Consider the following 24,353-nt stretch of genomic DNA (forward strand, 5'->3'; position numbering starts at 1 on the left):
CGAATAGTTATTGCAGAGGGTGACCTCTCAACAGTGTGTAATGCTAACAATTATTTAGCTTAATCTCTTCATTGTTTAATTGTAGGACAATATGTCAAAAAAGATACTACTTGGAGTGATTTTAACAACACTGGCTGTGAATGTAGCTATGATTTACTACCAGGTGTTGCCTGAATGGGGAAATTCTTTAAGTGTGACAAAACACAATTCTGTTTTGGATAATGACATCTCATATGACGTAATAGATGCCTACTATCAAAGTAACTATGGATCATGTCAGCATTCTGTAGTTAGAGAAAACAAGATAAATTGTAAAAAGCTTATTGAGAATGAAACCATGATGACACAAATTATACCCGTTAATGAAAGCAGGATTTGTAATTTCACTAAAATTACAGAAAATTGTCAATTATTTCGCTATATTAACGGATATGACAATAAAGCTATTACAAAACTGGAAGAAGATTTCCCTTTAGCTTTTGGGATTCGTCTATATAATTCTCCGGAACAAGTAGAACAAATTTTAAGAATTATTTATCGTCCACATAATTTTTATTGTATACATGTTGATACTGGCAGTGATATTCACATATTTAATTCTTTAAAAGCAGTCGCCCGATGCTTTGAGAATGTGGTGGTTTTATCAAAAATACGAACATTGTATTCATCTATTAGACTTGTAGAAGCTGATTTATTGTGTATGAAAGAAGCGTTAAAATCGACAATTCAATGGAAATATTTTCTCAACATGGCTGGGGAAGAAGTGCCGCTTAAAACTAATCTTAAAATGGTTCAAATTTGCCGGCTGCTTCAAGGAAGAAATGAAATTGAATCGGAACCTGCGCCCCCTTTCGCCATACGCCGAATGAAGTGGGTGTATAATTTAACTGAATTCGAAATGATCAAAACAAAGGTTTTAAAAATGCCATTTACATTGAATGTTCGATTAAGGAAAGGGTGTGCTTATGGGACATTTGCTAGAAAATTTGTTCACTTTGTTTTCAAGAACGACATAGCAAATGATTTATTCGAGTTTTTAAAAGATACATACGCTCCTGAAGAGGTGTTTTTTAATACGCTAAACTCGGTTGATGGTGCGCCGGGTGGCTACAATGTTACCATTACGAATGCCAACAGAGATTTCCTATCTCGCTCAATTAAGTGGCAGTGGGACCGGCATTTTAAGTGTCCTGGAAAATTCCGCAGAAATATCTGTGTATTTAACAATAAGGCACTGCCGTGGCTGGTGAAACAACCCGAAATGATCGTCAATAAAATGGATGGGGATTATGATCAAGTGGTTATAGACTGTATGGAAGAATATCTACATAACAAAACATTGCAAGCTGGTGTTAATGGTTTCAATAAGACGCGTTATTTACAATATCCACATATCAAAGACTTGCATAAGAAGAATAAGAAGAACTTATGGGACAAGATCTAGTTCATAAATATGCCCGACTCCTTCCTTAAAAAAATGTGTCATTATTTTCCATAAAGCATATTCAAGAACAAAAAACACTCACATAAAGAATATCTTTGTCCATGCCTGAATGAAAATGTTTAGAACGGCCTATTGTGAAGTCAATAGAAACTAGTTCAAAAATTATTCATCCATTAAAAATCGCATTGTGGTTGTCAATAGTTAACTGTCCCTGCTGTTGGTCCACAGCGTTCTATCCTCGGTTGTTGTGTTGTTCTTAGTGTTTAAGGTGATATCGCAGACAAGTTGTCTTTTTTATTTTCATTATCTTCGCACGTGCAGGGATCTTTTTTGTGTGAGGAAACCGGAGTACCCGGAGTAAACCCACGAGGTTGAGAAGGCGCCCCTATCTCCAAGCCACATACGCTCACACCAGGGATCGAAACCACAACCGCAAGCCAGAGGTGACCGGCCCGCTAGAGGTCAAAGCGTGACACTCTAGACCACTAAGCCATCCTACCCCCACCCCCACCCCCACCCCCACTCCCACTATCTATCATCGGGCCACTCCTCTTTGTTATATATGTGAGGGCATACGTTTCGCTTCAGTACACTGCAGGGTGTATGCTCGAGTTCAATAGCCCGGATTAAGTAGAAAAGTAGGCATTAAACCCCATTAAGCAAAATAAGCACGTGCTTAGCACGTCATGGCAACGGGACGCCGCCACAGAATGTCTGCTTTGTTAGATGCCAAATTTAAAATATTTAAGCTAGGAAAGTTGATGATACGTTTGTTATACTAGTCAGGTCAATATATTATGGAAAATACCCCCTCAACCCCCCAAAAATTGCTACAAAAGGTTTCTCAACTGATTCTGTTAGGGTTTAGTGTACTTTATAACATACTAAAAGTTTACCAAAGTAGGACCCCGGAAAAGTCGGGTTATTTTTCAAGATGGCGTCAAAGATGGCCACCGAAACGTCCTAATGGTCATAAGTATGTAACTATCAACTCAAATTTAATGGTCTTGGGGTCTATTCCTTGGTTTTTGGGGACAAAGAAAACATCAAGATCATTAAAAATGTCAAAAATGGCCGCTAACACCTCCAAATGACCTCAAGTTCATAACTGTATTTTGACCTGACTATACTGTCAGATGTCCCAAAACCCCCGTCACCCCCGAAAAGAAACTGTACGCATAACCATTCCATTCAACGGCAAGATATCATACCAAATTAGGAGAATGTTCAAAATTGAGCGAGATAGGAAATCTCTGTTGGCATTCGTAATGGTAACATTGTATGATCTGTCGTAGGAATAATCAACTTTGTAGACTCCTCCTTTTGGTTGAATTGGGTTGGTCCGTGGTACTTCCCATTTGCCTTGAGTGTCTGTTTTAAGGTTCTGGATGTGGTTAATGTTGTTCCAATATTCACTGTCTTCAGCATTCTGCTAACTTCGTAAGATAGTTTACCATTGAACGGCAATACCACTCGGTTTTTCAGGTTCTGGGTTATCTTTTTTGGTAATATGGTTGACAAACTTTCGAGGGTAGTTGTTGAGGGTACAAAAGGCGTGTTGGAGGTGGTCAAGTTCTGCACTGGGGTAATCTGGTTCACATATATTGCGGGCTCTTCGGACTAAACAGGAAACTACGGATGATTTAACACTGGTTGGATGTGTGGAGTTAAAGTTGATGTATTGGTCCGTGTTGGTAGGTTTACGGTACACACTCTTTTTAATGGCATCATTACCTCTATCTAAAGATTCTTTACTGTAATTAAAAAGTTCAAATATGAAGTAAGCAGTATCACAATGAACAAACCCTGACAGTTTTTTCTGAAAAATTTGTTTATATTTAATATGCAAATTTTTACAGGAAATCTGTTAAGAAACCAGTTAGGTAGAGTATTCACATAAAATTGTAGGTGACGTGATGCAGTCAACCATAATATAAGATCATCAGTATTGATTAATAGATCAATTTATTAGTTCATTTTTTGAACATAAGTCTATTTATTCATGACTATGTCACGTCCAAATTAATACCAAGTCAACAATGAAATAAAACGATTTTCAACCAGGTTATTAACACATATCGATCATAAGAGTAGGATTGTTGAGAACATCTGGAGAAACATAATATCTATAGACTCACAGACGAATTACATTTTGCAAGAGATGGATAGAGAACAAGCTAAAAAGAAGAGCGATTTTTCGTACATTCAGGGGCCATAATCTAGGAAGTTATGGTCTGAATATCGACGGGTAATGGGGTATGTAGGATATAAAGATATATGTTAAGTTTAATCAAAATCGGATAAAAATTGTGACTTCTAGAGGGACCACAACCTTAGTAATACATACTTTTACACTATATGCGTACAAGGAGCAGTCATTTTTTCCAGCAGTTTGGGTCAGATATGTACGAAATTCAAACTCAACCTTTATTGAGGTGTATCGGTGATATATTTAAACGTTTTTTAAAATTAAATACAAAATGTGCCTTCTAGCGGGTCCACAAGCTAAAAATGTGATTTTTCGAACAATCAGGAGCCATAATCCAGGAAGTTATGTTCAGATATGCGCGATTATCGCAAGGAACCAAGATCGTTGTGATATAAACATTAATTTAAAGTTTCATCTAAATCAGATCAAAATTGTGGCCTCTAGAGGGTCCACAACCTTGATATATCATATATTTACACTATCTGCGCAGTTTTGGTCCAATTTTCTCGAAAGTCATTACGGTGTGGAATATTCAAACGCTTTTTTAAATCAGATAAAAAATTGGGAACTCTAGAGAGACTCCAAGCCAAAAATGCGATTTTTCGTACCATCAAGGGCCATAATTCAGGAAGTTATGATCCGATATGCGCGAATATCGAAAGGAACCGACATCTTTGGGTTATAAACATGTATGTCAAGTTTTGTCTAAATCGGATCAATATTGTGACCTCTTAGAGGGTCCACAACGTTGATATACGATATTTTTACACTATTTGCGGACGAGGGGCGGTCATTTTGTCTGGCAGTTTTGGTCCGATTTTCTCGACAACTATATACGTCCACATGAAAACGTGGGTGTATAGAAAAATCAACGCATAAAACATCTAAATTAGGTATGGAAATTCGCCCCGCCTTCAATATAATTATAATTCCACAGGTGAATGATAAACGCCCACCCCTTCCACATCTCGGCAAATGAAATTCCCGAACATAGGTGCACAGGAAGGTGGTCATTTTAAGTTACATTATCTTTAATTAATTCCTCCCCCTCCCCACCCCAATCTTGTAAGCCTGATATAAACCCTTTTCGCACAGACATGGACGACCCAGTTCTTTATATGCGATATTTTTGATACTATGCTTAATTAGATTATGATAACATCCTTTACAGTAAAATAATTGTATATTTTGCTTTTATTTTTAAGACATTTCTGTACTAGATCTTGTCTCATGGTTTCTTTTTATGCAAGTCTTTGATATGTGGATATTGTTATTAACTAACGTTGATATTTTGATTTCGTTTCTTAATTGATTTGATTGTTTCCGACAAAATGCAAATCACGAACCGTTAATTTTATCGAATCGATTGAATAATGCAGTCTTTTTAGCCAATGGTTATCACATCTGTTGCGTGCCAAACCAGTGTTTCGTACAGTAGTCTAACATTAAACAGGGGACTTGCATATCATGCCTGATTTTTGTCCTAACTGGAAGTATTACTGGTATAACATTTTTTATTCTATTCATTTAACTTCCACACCCTTTTTTTTATCCTAACGTGAACATAACAATTAAGAGGGTGTTTACAATCTGCACGGCAATGATCTAATTCTAATATACGTGATCTTAATTATTGAGTTCTAACGAGATCTTAATTATTGAGTTCTAATACGAGATCTTAATTATTTAATTCTAATATACGTGATCTTAATTATTGAGTTCTAAGGAGATCTTAATTATTGAGTTGTAATACGAGATCTTAATTTTCTAATTCTAATATGGGAGGTCTTAATTATTTAATTCTAACATGCGAGATCTTAATGATCTGAAACTAATATACGATATCTTAATTATTTCATGGGGAAATGGCACATTAATTCCCTGGCGGTTGCATGCTCAATACTTACAATGGATAAGTGCCGAATTATTGAGTCTTTGAATAAAACCATACCTAATTTAGTTTCAAATGGCGCAAAACATTTTATATGTACATAGCATGTGGAATGAATCCAACACGCGATGGTGTAATACTATTCAAAAAAAGTAGGGGATATTTGATTTTTAAGTGTTATTAAAGTCACCTAATGAAACTGACGAAGAAACAAATGACAAAATGAAATGAAGTTCACATTCATCGATTTATTCCAAATGATCGTTAGACTAAGTAAGGCACAGACTGACCATTATAAGGGTAAAATGATACCCGGGGTCAAACAGCAAAGTTACCACAGCATCACAACCAAGTCAGTAACGGGTAAATCCTCCTCTGTTTGCCAAACAAGCATTGATCCGACGTGGCATACTCCTAATGAGACGTCTAAGGTCATTTTGGTCCAGATTGTCCCATTCCTGTTGCAACGCAGCAGCAAGTTCTTGGACATTGGCAGGACGTTGTTGGCGTTGACGTAACCTCTGTCCAAGCATGTCCCAGACATGCTCGATGGGGGAGAGGTCGGGACTCAGTGCTGGCCAAGGTAATGTGGTGATGTTCTGTTGTTGGAGGTAACCTGTAACGATCCTGGCCCTGTGACATCTTGCGTTGTCATCCTGGAAGATGAAACGGCGGCCATGACGTCGTGCGAACGGCACAACATGGACTGCCAAGATGTTGTCCCGGTAGTACTGGCCTGTAACACGCCCTGCAACAACATGTAAAGCCGTTCTTCCAGCAACAGTGATGCCTCCCCACACCATAACAGAACCACCCCCAAATCGATCATGTCTGATGACGTTAACGTCTTGGAAGCGCTCGTTTCGACGACGCCACACCCTCCTTCGTCTGTCCAAAAAATCAACAGTGAACCTTGACTCATCTGAAAACATCACATTGCTCCAGCGTCGATTATCCCAGTGTTGACGATCCCTACACCAACGACGTCTTGCCTGAATGTGATGATCTCTCAAACAAGGGATCACGCGAGGACGTCGGGCGCGAAGGTGACTCCTATGCAGTCGATTCCGAATCGTCTGGCCACTCACTCTCACACCAGTGTCTGTTTGAAGACGAGCGCTGATCTGATTTGCTGTGATGACACGATTTCTCAAGGCCAAGGTACGGATAAATCGATCCTGGGCTTGAGTTGTCGCCCTTGGTCGACCTGAGCGTGGTCTGTCCTGTACAGATTGTGTATCACGGTATCTGGACCATAGCCTGCTTATGACAGACTGAGAAACATTCATCGTCCGCGCCACAACCGCCTGTGTTGTGCCGATCTGTAGCATGCCAAGGGCACGTAACCTTTCATTTTGGGTAAGCCGACGCATATCAAAATTTGTTTTCTGGTCACTAAAACAATTAAACTGATGTTTCCACCCTGGAATTCAATGCCACAATGACTGTAACATTCAAAGTCAGAGTCGTGCAAATCTTGGGTTGGACCCCCATGATGATCCCAAGCATCACCTGCATTCCATGCGGTAGCTATTGGTGCGTTTGGGCGTCACATGTAACTGGAAATGTTTCTTCTGTTAGGTTCTATAGTGACTTTTTTCGTAGTCATTTGCATATTTTAGTATTATGCCCCCAAAATCAAATATCCCCTACTTTTTTTGAATAGTATATATACTAGAGTAGTAATTATGCAATTATTCAATTTCCATGCGATCTATTTATTATTTAATTGGTTAATTTTAGGGAACTGTGTTCTAGAATGAAATATTTAGATGGGTGTTCTGTTGTTGTATTTCTAGATTACTTGAATACTACCAAGAATAATTTTGAGAAAAAATGATATATATTGTTTCCAAATATCTGTTATTAGGTGATATTTTATACGCGCTTGCGTTAGTTATTGGAATTAAGATAACAGTCATATTACAGGACGATATCCAAACTTAAGGAAGCTATTGTCATGTACAGTGCAGGATATGCTTACTCTTTATAAAGAACCCGATTCAGATTCTTGTTCTTTTAGAAGTTCTATCACACAATCTGGAGGTACAAATTACTCTCTCTCTACAAAACTTTAACTCTTGATTTATATTTTGTTAGTAACATATATAATACCAAACAATTCGTCCATATTTAATCGAATAAACCAATAATTTGGACATCTGTTGCGAAAATGTTTTGAACACCTTATATAGTGGAAAATTAACAGGCCTGTAAGTATTACTCTCTTTCTATACACATTATTTTTATCCTTAATTTGGACATATTTTTAAGAGCATGTGTTCGATCAGTATAGTGATATCTTATTTAAATCTTGCCTAAATTAATTGTTTAATTCTAATACACGAGATCTTAATTATTTAATTCTTGCCGACAATATCTTGATTATTTAATTCTTGCCGACAATATCTTAATTATTCAATTCTAATATGCGAGATCTTAATAATTTAAATCTTGCATAGACCAGGATAATGAAAAAGAAGTCAAAGGAAAAACTGCTTGGATACGATAATTACTTACTTCTATACATATCTACCATATCTAATTTAGTTTCAGCTAGCGCTACAATCTGATTAAAACACAGATCTTGTTCGTTTCGTTTTTATAGTTCAAAAAATTTCATTTTACTTGTCTTTACTAAACGAGTGGTTATAAAACCCGCGTGCTGGTTGATGTACGGGGATAAGCCAATGAAACGCTCTGTTGCAGTGAGTTATTGGCGTGCGATGCACGAAACTGTGAGTATTCTACTAGAAACATCAACGCTGATTAGTTAATTAAATGTCTGACATTATAAGGTCAAAAGTTGCTCGTATGACCCCTGGCACGACCTCCTACTACAACTTGTCAGATCTTCACGAAATATAGATCTGTATTTTAGTCAGATTGGGTGCGCTATAACTGATATAAGAGATATTCTCATACTAACATACATCATCATAATTAATTTAGCGACGAAATCTTAATTATCTAATGTTAACAGCTTTAATTATTTAATTTACCATGCGTTCTCTTTTTATTTAGTTCTTTAATTTTTAGGACGCAATGTTCAAGAATAAAATATTTAGAATGTTGTTAATACTGGTGTCTATATATGTGGTTGTGTTTTATTATAAAGTGTTGCCGGAATTATGGAAAAATTCCTTACGCGTGACAAAAAACAATTCCGTTTTGGATAATGACATCCCATATGACGTAATAGATGCCTACTATCAAAGTAACTATGGATCATGTCAGCATTCAGTAGTTAGAGAAAACAAGATAAATTGTAAAAAGCTTATTAAGAATGAAACCATGATGACACAAATTATACCCGTTAATGAAAGCAGGATTTGTAATTTAACTAAAATTACAGAAAATTGTCAATTATTTCGCCATATTAACGGATATGACGATAAAGTTATTACAAAACTGGAAGAAGATTTTCCTTTAGCTTTTGGGATTCGTCTACATAATTCTCCGGAACAAATAGAACAAATTTTAAGAATTATTTATCGTCCACATAATTTTTATTGTATACATGTTGATACTGGCAGTGATATTCACATATTTAATTCTTTAAAAGCAGTCGCCCGATGCTTTGAGAATGTGGTGGTTTTATCTAAAATACGAACATTGTATTCATCTATTAGACTTGTAGAAGCTGATTTATTGTGTATGAAAGAAGCGTTAAAATCGTCAATTCAATGGAAATATTTTCTCAACATGGCAGGGGAAGAAGTGCCGCTTAAAACTAATCTTGAAATAGTTCAAATTTGCCAGTTGCTACAAGGAAGAAATGATATTGAATCGGAACCAGCAACCCCTTTCGCCATAGCCCGAATAAAGTGGGAATTTAATGTCACTGAATTCCAAATGATAAAAACAAATGTTCTAAAAAAGCCATTTACAGGAAATTTTCTACTAAGGAAAGGGTGTGCTTATGGGACATTTGCTAGAAAATTTGTTCAGTTTGTTTTCAAGAACGACAAAGCAAATGATTTGTTCGAGTTTTTAAAAGATACATACGCCCCTGAAGAGGCATTTTTCAATACGCTAAACACGGTTGATGGTGCGCCGGGTGGTTATAATATTACCATTAAACATTTCAACAGAGATTTCCTATCACGCACATTATTATGGAGTTGGGGCGAGCCTATCAAGTGTCCTGGGAAATTTCGTAGGGCTGTTTGTGTATTTAACAATAAGGCACTGCCGTGGCTGGTGAAACAACCCGAGATGATCGTCAATAAAATGGATGGGAATTATGATCAAGTGGTTATAGACTGTATGGAAGAATATCTACGTAACAGAACATTGCAAGCTGATGTTACAGGTTTCAATAAGACGCGCTATTTGCAGTATCCACACATCAAAGACTTGCGTAATAAGAACTTATGGGAAAAGATCTAATACAGAAATATCTCCAAAATAAAAACAAAATGTACAATTATTTTACTATAAAAGATGATCATAATCTAATTAAGCCTACTATTGTACCAAATTTTTTTTATTAATATATAATATCGCACATAAAAAACATAGTTGTCCATGGCAATGCGAAAAAGGTTTATAATATCAGGGCCCTGTTTCTCGAAATCTTAACTAAAGATAAAATCCAAATTTTAGTAGATACTTCAATTTTGATTGGCTAAGCACTAATATTATCGAATCAAATTACTAAAATTTGGATTTTATCTTAATTAAAATTTTGTGATACAGGCCCCAGGCATATAATGGTGGAGGGGAGGATTAATAGAAGACAATGTAACTTCAAATTGACTATGTACATGTTTACCTCTGGGCATTTTATTTGCCAAGCTCCGGAAATGTTGGGCGTTTGTCATTAATCCACCTGTGGAATTATAATTACATTGGTGGGTGGTGGGGCGAATTTCCATTCCTGGTATATAGATACATGTATTTTATGCGTCGATTTTATTTTATTAAACATACATTACGCAAATCCGCCAATTGCAGGTCTTTCTTTAGGCCAGGAATGTTATCTAAATTATTAATTAGACATTAATTAACTTATCAAGGCCATAATCAACTCTCGATGAAACACTGGTTGTATGTGTGGAGTTAAAGTTGATGTATTGGTTCGTGTGGGTAGGTTTACGGTACACACTCTTTTTAATGGCATTATTACCTCTATGGACATGACCATCTAGGAAGAGGAACGATTTCATGACCCTTTTCTCCATAGTAAACTTAATCTTCGGGTGCTGGTTGTTGACGTGGTCAAGAAGAACTGCTGGGTCATCTTCTTCCTCCAGAATGACGAAGGTATTATGATCCAAGAATTCTGCGGCTCTGTGCATTTCAAATTTACTTATACCACCTGATCCTAAAGATTCTTTACTGTAATTAAAAAGTTCAAATATGAAGTAAGCAGTATCACAATGAACAAACCCTGACAGTTTTTCTGAAAAATTTGTTTATATTTAATATGCAAATTTTTACAGGAAATCTGTCAAGAAACCAGTTAGGTAGAGTATTCACATAAAATTGCAGGTGACGTGACGTAGTCAACCATAATATAAGATCATCAGTATTGATTAATAGATCAATTTATTAGTTCATTTTTTGAACATAAGTCTATTTATTCATGACTATGTCACGTCCAAATTAATAACAAGACAACAATGAAATAAAACAATTTTCAGCCACGTTATTAACACATATCGATCATACGAGTAGGATTTGTTACATAGTGGCAGATGTTATAGGCGCTTCCTACCATCTTGACACGTGAAAGTGATTTTAATATCAGCATATCAACCTGTTCGCTATCGACACCCCTGGAGGTCTTGGTAGCATTCCTTATGTCATTATGTAACCTTAACTTGTTGGCATGTTTTATTTAACTTTCTTTGTCTGATAAACCTGATATGATACATGATACATTAGCCAGATGTCTAATAAGATCCTTTGTCTGGAAAGGTTTATAAACCCAGAATGGAAACGACATCGTCAGTCGTAGGCTAGGCGAGTGCGACTAGAAATTAAATCCAGGCCACGCAGGTCTGGAGTTAAGACCGGACAACGGTCATGTAATGTAAGTTAATTGGGAGTTGGCAGACTCGTGCCTAGCCATGCTAGGGCCATGGCTCCCTCAACACAAGCTAATTACAGAGTCTTAAGTTTTGTACATAATATGTTAGAAGAAGAATAAAAGTATTATAAGATGCTAAACTAGTCTTGTCATCTGAACCTGATTAAAGCCCCAATACTGTAACAGATTGTTGAGAACATCTGGAGAAACATAATATCTATAGATTCACAGACGTATTACTCGCCCGAAAACCTGTCAAAAGAATCAAAATATTTAATATATTAATAACCACCGGTTGCCAGGCACGATACGCCAACAACATGGATAGAGAACAAGCTAAAAAGAAGAGCGATTTTTCGTATATTTAGGGTCCATAATCAAGGAAGTTATGGTCTGAAATGCGCGAATATCGACGGGTAATGGGGTATGTAGGATATAAAGATATATTTTAAGTTTCATCAAAATCGGATAAAAATTGTGACTTCTAGAGGGACCACAACCTTAGTAATACATACTTTTACACTATTTGCGTACAAGGAGCAGCCATTTTTTCCAGCAGTTTGGGTCAGATATGTACGAAATTCAAACTCAACCTTTATTGAGGTGTATCGGTGATATGCTAAAACGTTTTTTTTTAAATTGAATACAAATTGTGACTTCTAGCGGGTCCACAAGCTAAAAATGTGATTTTTCGAACAATCAGGAGCCATAATCCAAGAAGTTGTGTTCAGATATGCGCGATTATCACAAGAAACCAAGATTGTTGCGAAATAAACATTAATTTAAAGTTTCATCAAATTCAGATCAAAATTGTGGCCTCTAGAGTGTCCACAACCTTGATATATCATATATTTACACTATCTGCGTAAGAGGGCGGCCATTTTGTCCGGCAGTTTTGGTCCAATTTTCACGAAAGTCATACTCTACCCTCATTAGGCTGTAACGGTGAAATATTCAACGCTTTTTTTTAAATCAGATAAAAAAAATGGGAACTCTAGTGAGACTCCAAGCCAAAAACGCGATTTTTCGTACCATCAAGGGCCATAATTCAGGAAGTTATGATCCGATATGCGCGAATATCGAAAGGAACCGACATGTTTGGGTAATAAACATGTATTTGTATCAAAATCGGATCAATAATTAATTCGTTAATACGAAATATTATTTCGTTAATACGAATTAGTTATTTCGTTTAAACGAATTAGTTATTTGGTTTAAACGAATTAGTTATTTGGTTTAAACGAATTAGTTATTTGGTTTAACCGAATTAGCTATTTCGTTTAAACGAATTAATTTTTTCGTTATAACGAATTAATTATTTCGTTTTAACGAATTAATATTTACGAAATAATTAATTTGTTATAACGAAATGATTAATTCGTTATAACGAAATAATTAATTCGATTAAACGAAATAATTAATTCGTTATAACGAAATAATTAATTCGATTAAACGAAATATTAATTCGTTTTAACGAAATATTAATTCGTTATAACGAAATAATTAATTCGTTATAACGAAATAATTAATTCGTTATAACGTAATTAATTCGTTATAACGAAATAATTAATTCGATTAAACGAAATATTAATTCGATAAAACGAAATATTAATTCGTTTTAAAGAAATAATTATTTCGTTATAACGAATTAATTATTTCGTTATAGCCAATTAATTATTTCGTTATAACCAATTAATTATTTCGTTATAACCAATTAATTATTTCGTTATAACCAATTAATTATTTCGTTTAAACGAATTAATTAATTTGATTAATCGAATTAATCCGCTTACGATTTAACACGTCGACTAATTACCCCAATGTTTCAAACACCGAATTTGAAGGGGAAAAAATGGAATTTCGACACAAGCTAGGTTATTTTGGGATTAACACATGGTTCAATTTTTATTTCAATAATTCGCTTGCGCGTAGGGATATTTAGCAGTGGGAAGAAACAGGTGGACCCGGAGAGAACCCACGGGGTTGGACAAACGACCCTGCTCCTTGTCACGTATAAGCCGTCAATTGAAACAACGCCACTTGATTCAGTGACAGACCTCGTGTTCACAAGTTTTTCATAATGGGGACCAATTGAGGGGTGGGGACTCTATGAAGCATTGGTGACATAAAGAGATGAACCGGGTTCCCGGGTTGCTCCTAACGTTATTCTGAAAACCTTATGAACACGAATGAGGATACACATTAAATCAGTTCTTTACTTCATATATTGGTGTGAAGCATTGGAGTTAATGAGAGAACGAACACGGTCGTTTCCTTCTGATCCAGAGACCCAATCCCTCAACATTATCCCCATTAGGAAAACATTGTGAACCCGATAGAAGCAATAGTTTTTAACATATGTTTTAGGGTATTAACCATTGGGTTCACAAGCTCATGTGGGTAAGACTAACACGCTACCTCGCTAGCTTGGAGGTCGCGGGTTCGCTCCCGTGGCTGGCCGAGAAAGTTCATCTGGTTTTTGTCAGTGATGCAGGGCGGAGGGCCAGACAAGAAGAGCTGTCAAGAAAGTTTATCTGGTTTTTGTCAGTGATGCAGGACAGAGGGCCTGACAAAGAGTGCTGTCAAGTTCGGATTGGACCAACAACCGATGTCCCGTGTACACCTCAATGCTCCAAACACCCAATTTGAAAATATAGCATGTTAAAAAAAACAATCGTGGTGTCTATCTTTACCGATATGCGGGCGGTAACCCTAGAACTGCGAAACAAACTAGGTCATTTCGAGACTAACACTTGGTTCAGTTTTATTTTAATACTTCGCGTTTGGTTGGATAGGGGGCTGGGGGTATTTAACAGTGGGGGGAAACAGGTGAATGCGGTGTAGACCTACGATGTTGGACAGGCAACCACACTCCATGTCACGTACAAGCGGTCAATCGAAACAACACCACTTGACTCAATTACAGACCGCATGGTTTCACGCGCACCACTAGACCACCCAACCCGCATTTCGCTGTAACTGCAAGTCACAGAACACTGAAAAATCGATAGGGTTCATACTCTTATGAAATGAAATGAAATAGGGTTTAACGTCCTACTGTTCTGCTTTGACTGGGCTATTGAAGACTGGGCTGCTTCATGGAGTCTCCACCTCTTACATGGTCCTCATTACGAAAACCTTGTGAACACGAGGTCTGTCATTGAGTCAAGTGGCGTTGTTTCAATTGACGCCTTCTACGTGACAAGGAGCAGGGTAGCTGGTCCAACCTCGTGGGTTCTCTCGGGGTCCACCTGCCCCCCCCCCACTGCTAAATACCCTACGCACAAGCGAAGTATTGAATTAAAATTGAAATTGAACCACGTGCACTGAAAAAAAAACTTGTGTTGGATCTCAACACAAGTACTTGTGTGAAAATTATTCTACACAAGTTATGTGTTGTTTTGCATTGCATTATCACAAACTTGTGTTCTTTTTAATGCATTAACACAAATCTTGTGTTTTTTCCATATAATTAACACAAGTAATGTGTACCGTCAACAAATATTTTTTTTTTTAAATTTGAACTCCATACAAAGTCTTAATCCGGGGTCCACAAGTAAGAGAAAGGTATTTTTTACTCAGACAATATAGCCAGACAGACTTGAATGCTAATTGGTGTTAAGATGTCTGTAGTGAAAATAAAGTTGGGCCCAATAAACTGGTAGATCAAAGGCCTGTTGAGCGCTCATGCCCGGTGTGATTTTAACAATTGACTCCAAATGCGTTGACAAGAAAATAAGTAAAACTGTTATTGAATGTGATTGGTTGATAAAATCAACGTACTATAGGCTACATTTTGTCTGCGATATCATCTCGGTGGAAGCGGACATTAAATGAAGTGATTTCACACAATTAATTTAACATTTAACAACGTGCTGAAATGATTTTGGAGCAGTGATATGTTTGACAAATGTAAGCTAATGGTCTCATAGAATACAAGACCGCAGGTTTGTGAATATTTATATATAAAAAATAATACCATGTATGTAATTTAGCATCGATATTGTTTCTCTGTATAATGTTAGTATTTTGTTCCTTAAAAAAAACTCCAACAATTTAAACCGGAAGTTCATGTTTGAAATATGGCGCGGTCAGGAAAAAAATTTCGGCATGTTATTATCAAATCTGTTCAATTTTTCTGAAATCATGCTTAATTAACATTAGTTGTTCGGCGCTACGATGTTGTTCAAATACTTACATTACAGAATCACATTATGATTAAAGCAGAAACGGCTCGACTTGAACCAGCAGGTAAGAATCTGTTTTGAAATTATATCTTGGGAGGTTGGATTGGCGTTGGAGACCCGATTGGCGGCCATTTTGATTCTTGTTTCATGATTTTTTTATATTATAACGATTTTGCCAAGAGTAGACATAAACGCGGGCACAGACTAGAAAAAAATCTTTTTAAACTTTTGTGTTAGTTGAATTGTAATCTAATTTATGTTTAAAAAAAACAACCTTAAATCTAATAAGCAGACGGAAGATATGGACGAACAACAAGAAGAAGTTATGGAGGTCCCAACAACTGAACCTATGGAAGTAGAAGAATCGTTTACAGCCAAAACCCGATACGATGTGTCAGTTCCGGTCATGGAGTCCTCCATCTCAGACGATGCCGACGTTAGTGTCTTCTGCGACGAAGAACCCGTAGTGGTGTATACGCAGGTAGAAGCTGGTTCCTCCCGTGGCAAGTCCAAGTTGTTTGACAACCAAGGGTTTAGTTATACAATTAAGGTAGGGTGATTTATTTTACCTAGTTAACTACCTTGTATAGAAATGTATTTCAGCTACAAAATGTAAAGATAATTAACTCTAGTTAACCTAGTTAACTCTATAATAATAAATGAATTTAATATATTTTAGACAAAGAAGAAAACTACGATTTGGAGGTGTTCCATCTTCACCCAGCAGAACCCGGTATAAACACGGCTACCAAGATAAAAGTTACAGTAGGTTTAAAAATTATATATCAATTAAATTAAAAATTTATATATGTGTGTAAATAAATAAAATATAAATAAACCAATAATATATTTGTAGTTTAATATGTTTTATCTTATCATTACAGGCAAAGCATGAAGCCAAAGGAAATGTTTTTACTAAGTCATGTTCCTCAATAGCGGAGAGAGTTTTATCCAGTGTCGGTTCTGCAGAAGAACCCATTCATAGCAGACCACCCATGGCAGCACTTGTAAGGTCGCTACAAAGAACCCGACAGACTCTGCGACCAAAAGATCCCACTGACGTGTCGTCAAGCGTAAGTATTCATGCAATTAAATACCCATGTATATAAGAATTTATTAACATGTAATTAAATGTACAATTTTATTTATTTATTAACATGTAATTAAATGTACTTTTTTATTTATTTTTTGTTTTAGCTTGACGAAGATTTCATCGATCATAGTGCACCGGGATTTTATCAAAAAAGAGTAAAAGTTGGGGAAAGGCGCCATCACATTTTTTGTACTGATAGACAGATGCAACTACTCGCACGCGCAAAAACTTGGTATATGGATGCAACTTTTCGGGTGGTGAACAAGCCATGGTCTCAGCTGTTTTCCATCCACGCCTTCATTAAGACTGGAGAGACCACCCGACAGTTACCATTGGTGTTTTGTGTAATGTCGGGTAAAAGCCAAGACGACTATTATAAGGTAAATAGCACTTACTGATTGAATTACTATTAATAGTAAAAAAGGACTATTATTTGGGACCTTGAAATTGTCACAAATGGGTCGCACTAACAGCGACATTTGTTTCAGGCATATTTGTTTCATCGGTGACACGTCTGGTGACATGTGAATGCAACGACAACAGCCTGGTTGATTGATTTGTTGATTGGAGTTCAGATGTCTACATTAAAATCGACCACTTTCAGGTTGCCGTATTCACGGCCAGGCAAGACCGACTTGAAATTTCTAGAAATTTTTCTGGGGGAGACAGGCCCCAACAAAACCCCCGACGGTGCGTTTCACGACTTTGGCGCAAGACGGTGACCTTGAAGAGACGTTGAAAACCATTTAATAGACATAGTAAAAGTCATATCTTACGAGATTATCGCTAGTCTTGTCAGAAAATGCTATTTTATATATGACCAGTTTGTGTTTGAAAAATTTAAAAAGAAATTATTTATTCTCCCACCATTAAAGCACACTAATTACGAAATATCGCTCTCAGAAACTTCATGGTTTCTTTTGCAATTTGTTTGGGGTAAGACGTTATATAAATAATATCAATCTGTCTACCACACAAATTTAACAGATACAAATGCATGTTATTCCACAGGTAGACAGACAGGGCCTCCTTTGAAGGGACTCAGTAAAGGGAACGCGGTTGGTTTAGAGTTTGTCTGACCCCTTTGAATAATTGCGTCTCATCTCCAATGAAAACATTCATGTTGCTCTCATGCTGTTCTCAACCAGAATCAAACATATATCGTACCCGAGATTTGTTAGCATGTTCCACACAACCCAACATTTATCGGCACCGGGATTAAGGGTGTATATCTTTGTTTCTAACGCTTATTGGGAATACGCCACGGAAACTACAATAAAAACTTATTTACAAAAACATTCTAAAGAGTGAAAACTGACATATTTCAAGCTTTACTGTATTTAAAGAAATAATTTAAATCAGCCGGCTGAAACCCCGTCTCCGCTATTTGTTCAGTCATTCTTTAGGTATAGTGCCAGTTTCCACCAACAATGATATTGCATACATTCCTACAAAATGTTTCTTTAGTCAAGTGAAACAATAAATTCATAACTATGCGAGGGTGTGGTGAGTAAATTCGTGGTAACAAGTCTGAAAAGGCTAATGTGACATAGAACAAGGTCACATTGATGTTGACAAATACGTAAGACGATATGAACATCAACTAAAAAGATATGTAATGTGATTCAGCTGTAAGGTGATATATGCATATATGCAGCATAGATAATCAAAACTTCTATTCAAGTTAAACCAACTGCATCTATTTATTTAAGTCTTACGTCGAGCTGAATACATTTTATGATTTATTGTCATCTATTGGGGGTTAACAGTGTGTAACTAAAAACTAAAATTGGATCTTATTATTGCCAATGATATAATGTACATATAATAGCAAGTGTATATATATTTTTTGTTCAGTCTGTACACAGTAACATATCTGAGAACCATATTATTATTATTTCTGCCCAAGGCTCCCTGTGCCTTATAGTTAGCAGTGATACAAGGCAATTACCAATTTTCCATGTTCTTGGCCTGAAGAAATAAATAATAAAAGTCAAGTTTTTATTATTATGCAAGTGGAAAAATACAATTATTCATAGTATGATTTGAATAAATACAACTGATTTGAAGTTGGAATTATTATTTGTCTAAGATGACTGGGCATTTACAAATTGAAATAGCTACTCTTCATCAAGAAAATACATGAATATTTTTCCCAATTCACCTGGATTTTATTGTAGGTCTTTGTACGTGAAATAGCTTTATTTAACGTCCGCTTCCACCGAAGTGATATTGCGGAAAATTAACAAATTCGGATTCCCTTTTAAAGGAAATTGACTGCACTATCGCTGGATTGTATTATATAGGTCATGTCAGGTTTTTTTAAAATGGCGCCCAGAACACAAAACAAACATTGCAATTCAAGGCGGACTGGTGTCGAGGCTGTATCCTAAGAATGAATTTTTGAATATTTAATCACACAGAAACACAAGTATGCACATGCAGTTATGATATAATATTAAATTAGCTTACCTCAAATACCTCGAAATATACTGTTTGGTCAGTTTGTCCGCCCGCCATATTTCTATTAGTCACACATCCTTCGGCCAATTAAAATGGACGTATATTTTGTTTTAACTGAATCGAAAAATTTGCGTTATAAATAGTAAACGAGCTTGATTGACCGACCACTGCTAATGTTTTTTCGTGAAACGGTATAACTGCAATCAACACACGGCCGCCATTCTCGATGATTGACAACTCACGTTTTTCCTCATCCACCAAAGAACCGTTAGGTTTCTTTGAACATACTGTAATAACATTGGGATTATCAGTTAATCAGCTTTAATTATCCCGCTTTGTTCGTTGCCATTTCTTATATTTTCCACAAAAAACTTTGCCTTGTACGCACTAATTTATCAATTGGTATTGCCATCTACGACAAGCATGTCAACGTGCAGCTCACGGATTATCGTTAACAATTTCTAGGGGCTTGTAAAAAAAGATTGCATGTCGTGTAAATATTTTTTTTGTTTTTTGTGTAGGTCATTTTCAAATAAATTCATCAGCATATTATTCGTTTTAAATAAATATAAAACTTTTATGAGAAACGATGATTATCAAAGAACCGTAAGTGCAACTAATGTTTTATCGTTTGGTTGAGCCTTTTACTAACCACGTGTTTCATGTTAATAAATATTTTCTTTCGGGTTTTGAATTGGCCTATTTCTAATAAATTATCCCGAGTCCCAAACGTCGTTAACCCGAGTCCCAAACGACGTATACCAAAGTCCCAAACGTCGTATACCCGAGTCCCAAATGTCGTGGTCATATTTTTTTGAGTCCCAAATGACGCGAGTTCCAAATGACATGTAATCCGTTGTTCAACCTCTGTGAGTCTGTGTAATATTTAATATTAGGCCCCATTTTTGCCTGATTCAGTCACAGTTAATAAATAATGGAACTAGAATCAGCCTGTGGAAGTTTCTCTATAGTTTTATTATTTTTTCCAGTCAATGATGATATGTGACTCTTTCCACCTTCCAGCAATAATTATTGAGAATTTACCAAGGACTCCATTGGCATTGAATCGAAGAAAAACAGGTAAAAATTTCAATTAAGTTTTATATTTTCTATTTTTTTTTTTACCAATGTCCTACAATGATTAGTGTATGTGAACATACAATCCAAAATAAAGTATTTATATGGCACTTACATGCAACAGAGAGAGAGAGAGAGAGAGAGAGAGAGAGAGAGATGACATAAACAAGGCCTTACATGTACTTGTGTTTGAAGAATCAAGTAGTCCATGCTGTGCCTATATGCATACCGGTAATCAACTACGACGAGGATTAGCCTACTTCCGTTTCCACCCTTTCCCTGCACACTGTCTCATTCTACATGTATTAAAAATTGGTATGTTACTGTAATATTAATTATGCACGAACCTACATGTAGAGTTGTTGCAAGATGGGTCCTTATAGGCTATCTACTTAGCCTACAGACGCTAGGTCGTTTCGGGAAAAAGGACAGGTAAGGTTAAATTTAATATGAATAATTCGCTTGCGGGTATGGGTATTTAGCAAAAGGAGGAAACAAAAGGACCCAGAGATTAGAGAAGGTATGCTTCAATTTAATATGAATAATTCGCTTGGCGTAGGGGTACATGTATTTAGAAAACGGAGGAAACCGAATGACCCAGCGAAAAAACTCAAGAGATTGGACAGGCGACTCTACTCCTTGAAATTGAAACCATGCCACTTAACACAATGACAGACCCTGTGATTTCATGCGCATGCATTACCTACTAGACCATTCCCCCCAGCCCCACCCCATATCGAATAAAAGTATGACTTATTTCATATATGATATTTACATATAAAGAAAGTAGAGAGACTTCAATCTTACTAGAAAAATACTAGATTACCTGAAATGAAATGGGGTTTAAAGACAACGTCCTACTGGTCAGCTCCGACTGGTCTAATGCATTGTGCTAAGTGAAAATGTTTGTCTGGGCAGCGACACTATGGCCTACTCTCATACCGAATTCAAACTGCCAAGAGAACTTTTATGTGTACGCCAATGTGTACATTGGATCTCAGGGGAAACCACTCTGCAAAATCAAGATGAGCTTTCTCGGTCAACCCCAAGAGATAACCTGTGGCCTCCATGCTGGTGTGCCAGCACCTAATTTACTCAGTCACCATGGCCGTCTTCTAATTACTGCGACAGTTAAACCATGTGACAAACAAGGATTATTAAGATAAACTTTTACGGCTTAGGTAGTTCCTTGGGATTAAAACTTTTGATACATATAGATACATTAGTTTCAATTTCATATCACACAGTTTGTATATATGGTAAGGTAGCTTTAATCGTAAATTACATATCATGTATTTATTTTTTCAGTTTCAATACTGGATGTATATGCAAATCACCCAGAAAAAGATCATGTAATAACAAAAGAAATTATAAAATAAAAAAATGGAAGAAGAAATGGCTGGAAAAAATGATGATAGAGCAGCTTTTTCTTGGTGGGTAACTATTCAATTCTAATAGAAAAGATTGTTATGCTATTTTGAAATCTAAAATTCAGTTTAGTATAGTAAAACTGTACACGTCATGTATGAGCAGAGACAGAATCTTAGTTATATGTAGATATCACTGTCTCATCTGTGGCAAAGCAAACCAACACATGAAACAAAACAAATGTAATTAAATTAACATTTTTTTAATTAATCAAAACTGTCTAGTCAATTTAAGCCAACTAATACATTGCCATTTTTTTTTTCAGTTACCCACCTCGGAAGATCAAGTTGGAAAGGGCTATTGATATTGTGGAGACGTTTTCTCACAGATCTTGCTTATCAGACAAAGACTATGTAAGAACTGGTTCTATACACTTGGTGGGGGGGGGGGGGGTTGGATGGACGTTAAACCCCATTTCTCTCTCTCTGTCCTAAATATTAAGATTTTTGTTTACTTTTAAACTGCATATATTCAAGGTATCAGGAGCTTTTTATGGCTCCCGTACAATTTTATAAACATGAAGGACTGTACCTTTTGAATATTAAGCCATCAAATTATTTTATAATTTTGAAAATGAAATGAAATGGGGTTTAACATCCTACTGTTTTGCTCATAAATTGGGCTAATGAAGACGGGCATACGCCATACAGTGTTCTATGAAGGGAATTTTGCCCGGGCAGCGGCGCTACAGCCTACTCTTATATCGAATTCCAATTGCCAAGGAATCTTTTACGTGCACGCCAATGTGTACACGGGACCTCGGTTTTTCGTCCCATCCGAACGACTAGACAGCTGTCCTTGTCAGGTCCTCCGTCCTGTATCACTGACAAGGGGAAAACACGCAAAATGTAAGTAACATATATATTTGTATTTTTAATCAGGAAGTACTTCTATACACTTGCTTGGTAATCTAGTTATTCTGCTTGGGGCAATGCCTAGGACTCTGCTGTTTCAAGTACTTGACATGCTTGATTTTTGCCAATCACATCCATTGATTTCCTTCAAGTTGTGATAGGCCCTACATGATGTGTATTTTTACAGTAAATAGCAGTAAAATAATGATGGACAGTATTTTACTTTCAAATAGATTTCAATAGATTTTAAAGGGTAATATCGAATTTGTTGTCAATGGAAATAAAATAAGAATGGGTCCAAAAATAATTAGACATTGCCAAGTAAATAGGTGCTGCCATGATGTAGTAGGGAATCTGGATTTGCAGACAATACATGTATGAAAGGGTGAATAGTTGACCTATTATGAGACTTCAGTCCCAAATCTCAAGACTTTTTTCTGACTTCTAACTCATTGATTTGAGCATAATAATCTGCCTGGGTCTGTAACTGGACAAGACACAATAAGCGTTACGCAAAGTTGAAACCAAATAGAGACTCGGTCTCGATGTGGCAAAATAAATTGTTTATTTAAACGTTGTGAACCATAGAAAGTATTCTTATTGCCTACTTTTTATTTTTTAGGCTGGAACACCATTGAAAGAGTATTTGCTGTATGATAACAACAAGAAAACCCAAGCATCAATTTATTTTATACTTCTGGGAAAGAATGCATTTGACCCAATTTTTAAATATTTATTTTTTGTTATTAATGTTAAATTTTCTTCCAAAACACAATTAGATTTTAATTCTCTTCAGAAATGTATGTATAATATAGCAAGTAAAGTGACATATAAATCACTTAGAATTTGGTCAGAAATCATAAAGTATTTAATAGGCATTACTAGAAACCAAATGTAGATCAAATACACCCAGAATTACAAAAAACCTTGACCTACATAAAGGTGACTTTCCCTTGCTTATGAAATGAAATACGGTTTAGTATCCTACTTTTCTGTGTTCTTAGAGTGATTCTGCCCTACACCCTACTCTTATATCAAATAGTTCAACTGTCAAGGGTTCTTTAACGGGAACCCGGGGGGGGGGGGGGGGGCAATGATTAACACGCACACATTTGATCAGGAAGTCTGTCATTGAGTCAAATAATTCAATTGTCAAGGGTTCTTCTAAGTGAACGCAGTGGGGATGGTTTCGATTCCGGAAATGGGGGAGGGAGTGGTGGATTGCCGAATGGTAAGCACGTGCGTGCGGTATCATACGGCCTGTCATTGAGTCAACTGGCGTGGTTTCGAATCCCCGGTTGTACGTGACAAGGAGTAGGGTCGCCTGTCCAATCTTGTGGGTTTTCTCCGGGACCTCCGGTTTCCTCCCACTGCTAAAGACCCCTATGCGCAACGAATTATTGAAATAAAATTAAAACATATGTTAATCCCGAAATGACCTAGTTTGTGTCAAGTGGACGTTAAACCCCATTTCTCTCTCTCTCTCTCTTTCGATTCCGGGCTTGTACCCAATTATCCCTTGCCATATCCAACACTACTGACAAGTGGGAACTATGCCGGAAAATCCAGTTGAAATTTCTCGGCCAACACCTTATACTCACTGAACCACTGTGGCTTATGACTTGTGATTGTATATAAATTTTTTGTACATATGATATTTTTTTATTTCA

General features: G+C 36.4%; 1 protein-coding gene and 2 long non-coding RNA genes across 6 annotated transcripts; 2 read left to right on the forward strand and 1 right to left on the reverse strand.

Moving 5' to 3' along the window:
• The first annotated feature begins 337 nt into the window (after positions 1 to 337).
• On the forward strand, positions 338 to 1,761 carry LOC130013131 (beta-1,3-galactosyl-O-glycosyl-glycoprotein beta-1,6-N-acetylglucosaminyltransferase 3-like). The gene has a single exon (XM_056101713.1). The coding sequence runs from the start codon at positions 338 to 340 to the stop codon at positions 1,442 to 1,444; it is 1,107 nt and encodes a 368-aa protein (XP_055957688.1). The 3' UTR covers positions 1,445 to 1,761.
• Positions 1,762 to 3,068: 1,307 nt separating this feature from the next.
• On the reverse strand, positions 3,069 to 21,459 carry LOC126825493 (uncharacterized). Its single transcript, XR_007682018.2, has 3 exons — positions 21,228 to 21,459; positions 10,676 to 10,887; positions 3,069 to 3,198 (listed from the first exon to the last, which is right to left on the reverse strand). It is a non-coding gene; the product is annotated as an uncharacterized LOC126825493 (long non-coding RNA).
• LOC126825492 (uncharacterized) lies at positions 15,672 to 23,749 on the forward strand. 4 transcript variants are annotated; one of them, XR_008788553.1, is made up of 9 exons: positions 15,672 to 15,832; positions 16,058 to 16,318; positions 16,448 to 16,533; positions 16,653 to 16,841; positions 16,966 to 17,241; positions 20,314 to 20,404; positions 21,710 to 21,834; positions 22,095 to 22,182; positions 23,306 to 23,749. It is a non-coding gene; the product is annotated as an uncharacterized LOC126825492 (long non-coding RNA). The 4 variants fall into 4 exon arrangements; XR_008788552.1 differs by having other exon boundaries at positions 16,061 to 16,318; positions 23,306 to 23,748; XR_008788554.1 differs by having other exon boundaries at positions 16,061 to 16,318; positions 20,348 to 20,404; positions 23,306 to 23,748.
• The last annotated feature ends 604 nt before the right edge of the window (positions 23,750 to 24,353 follow it).

This window comes from Patella vulgata, chromosome 6 (genome assembly GCF_932274485.2).
Source record: "Patella vulgata chromosome 6, xgPatVulg1.2, whole genome shotgun sequence".
NCBI classification, from domain to species: Eukaryota; Metazoa; Mollusca; class Gastropoda; family Patellidae; genus Patella; species Patella vulgata.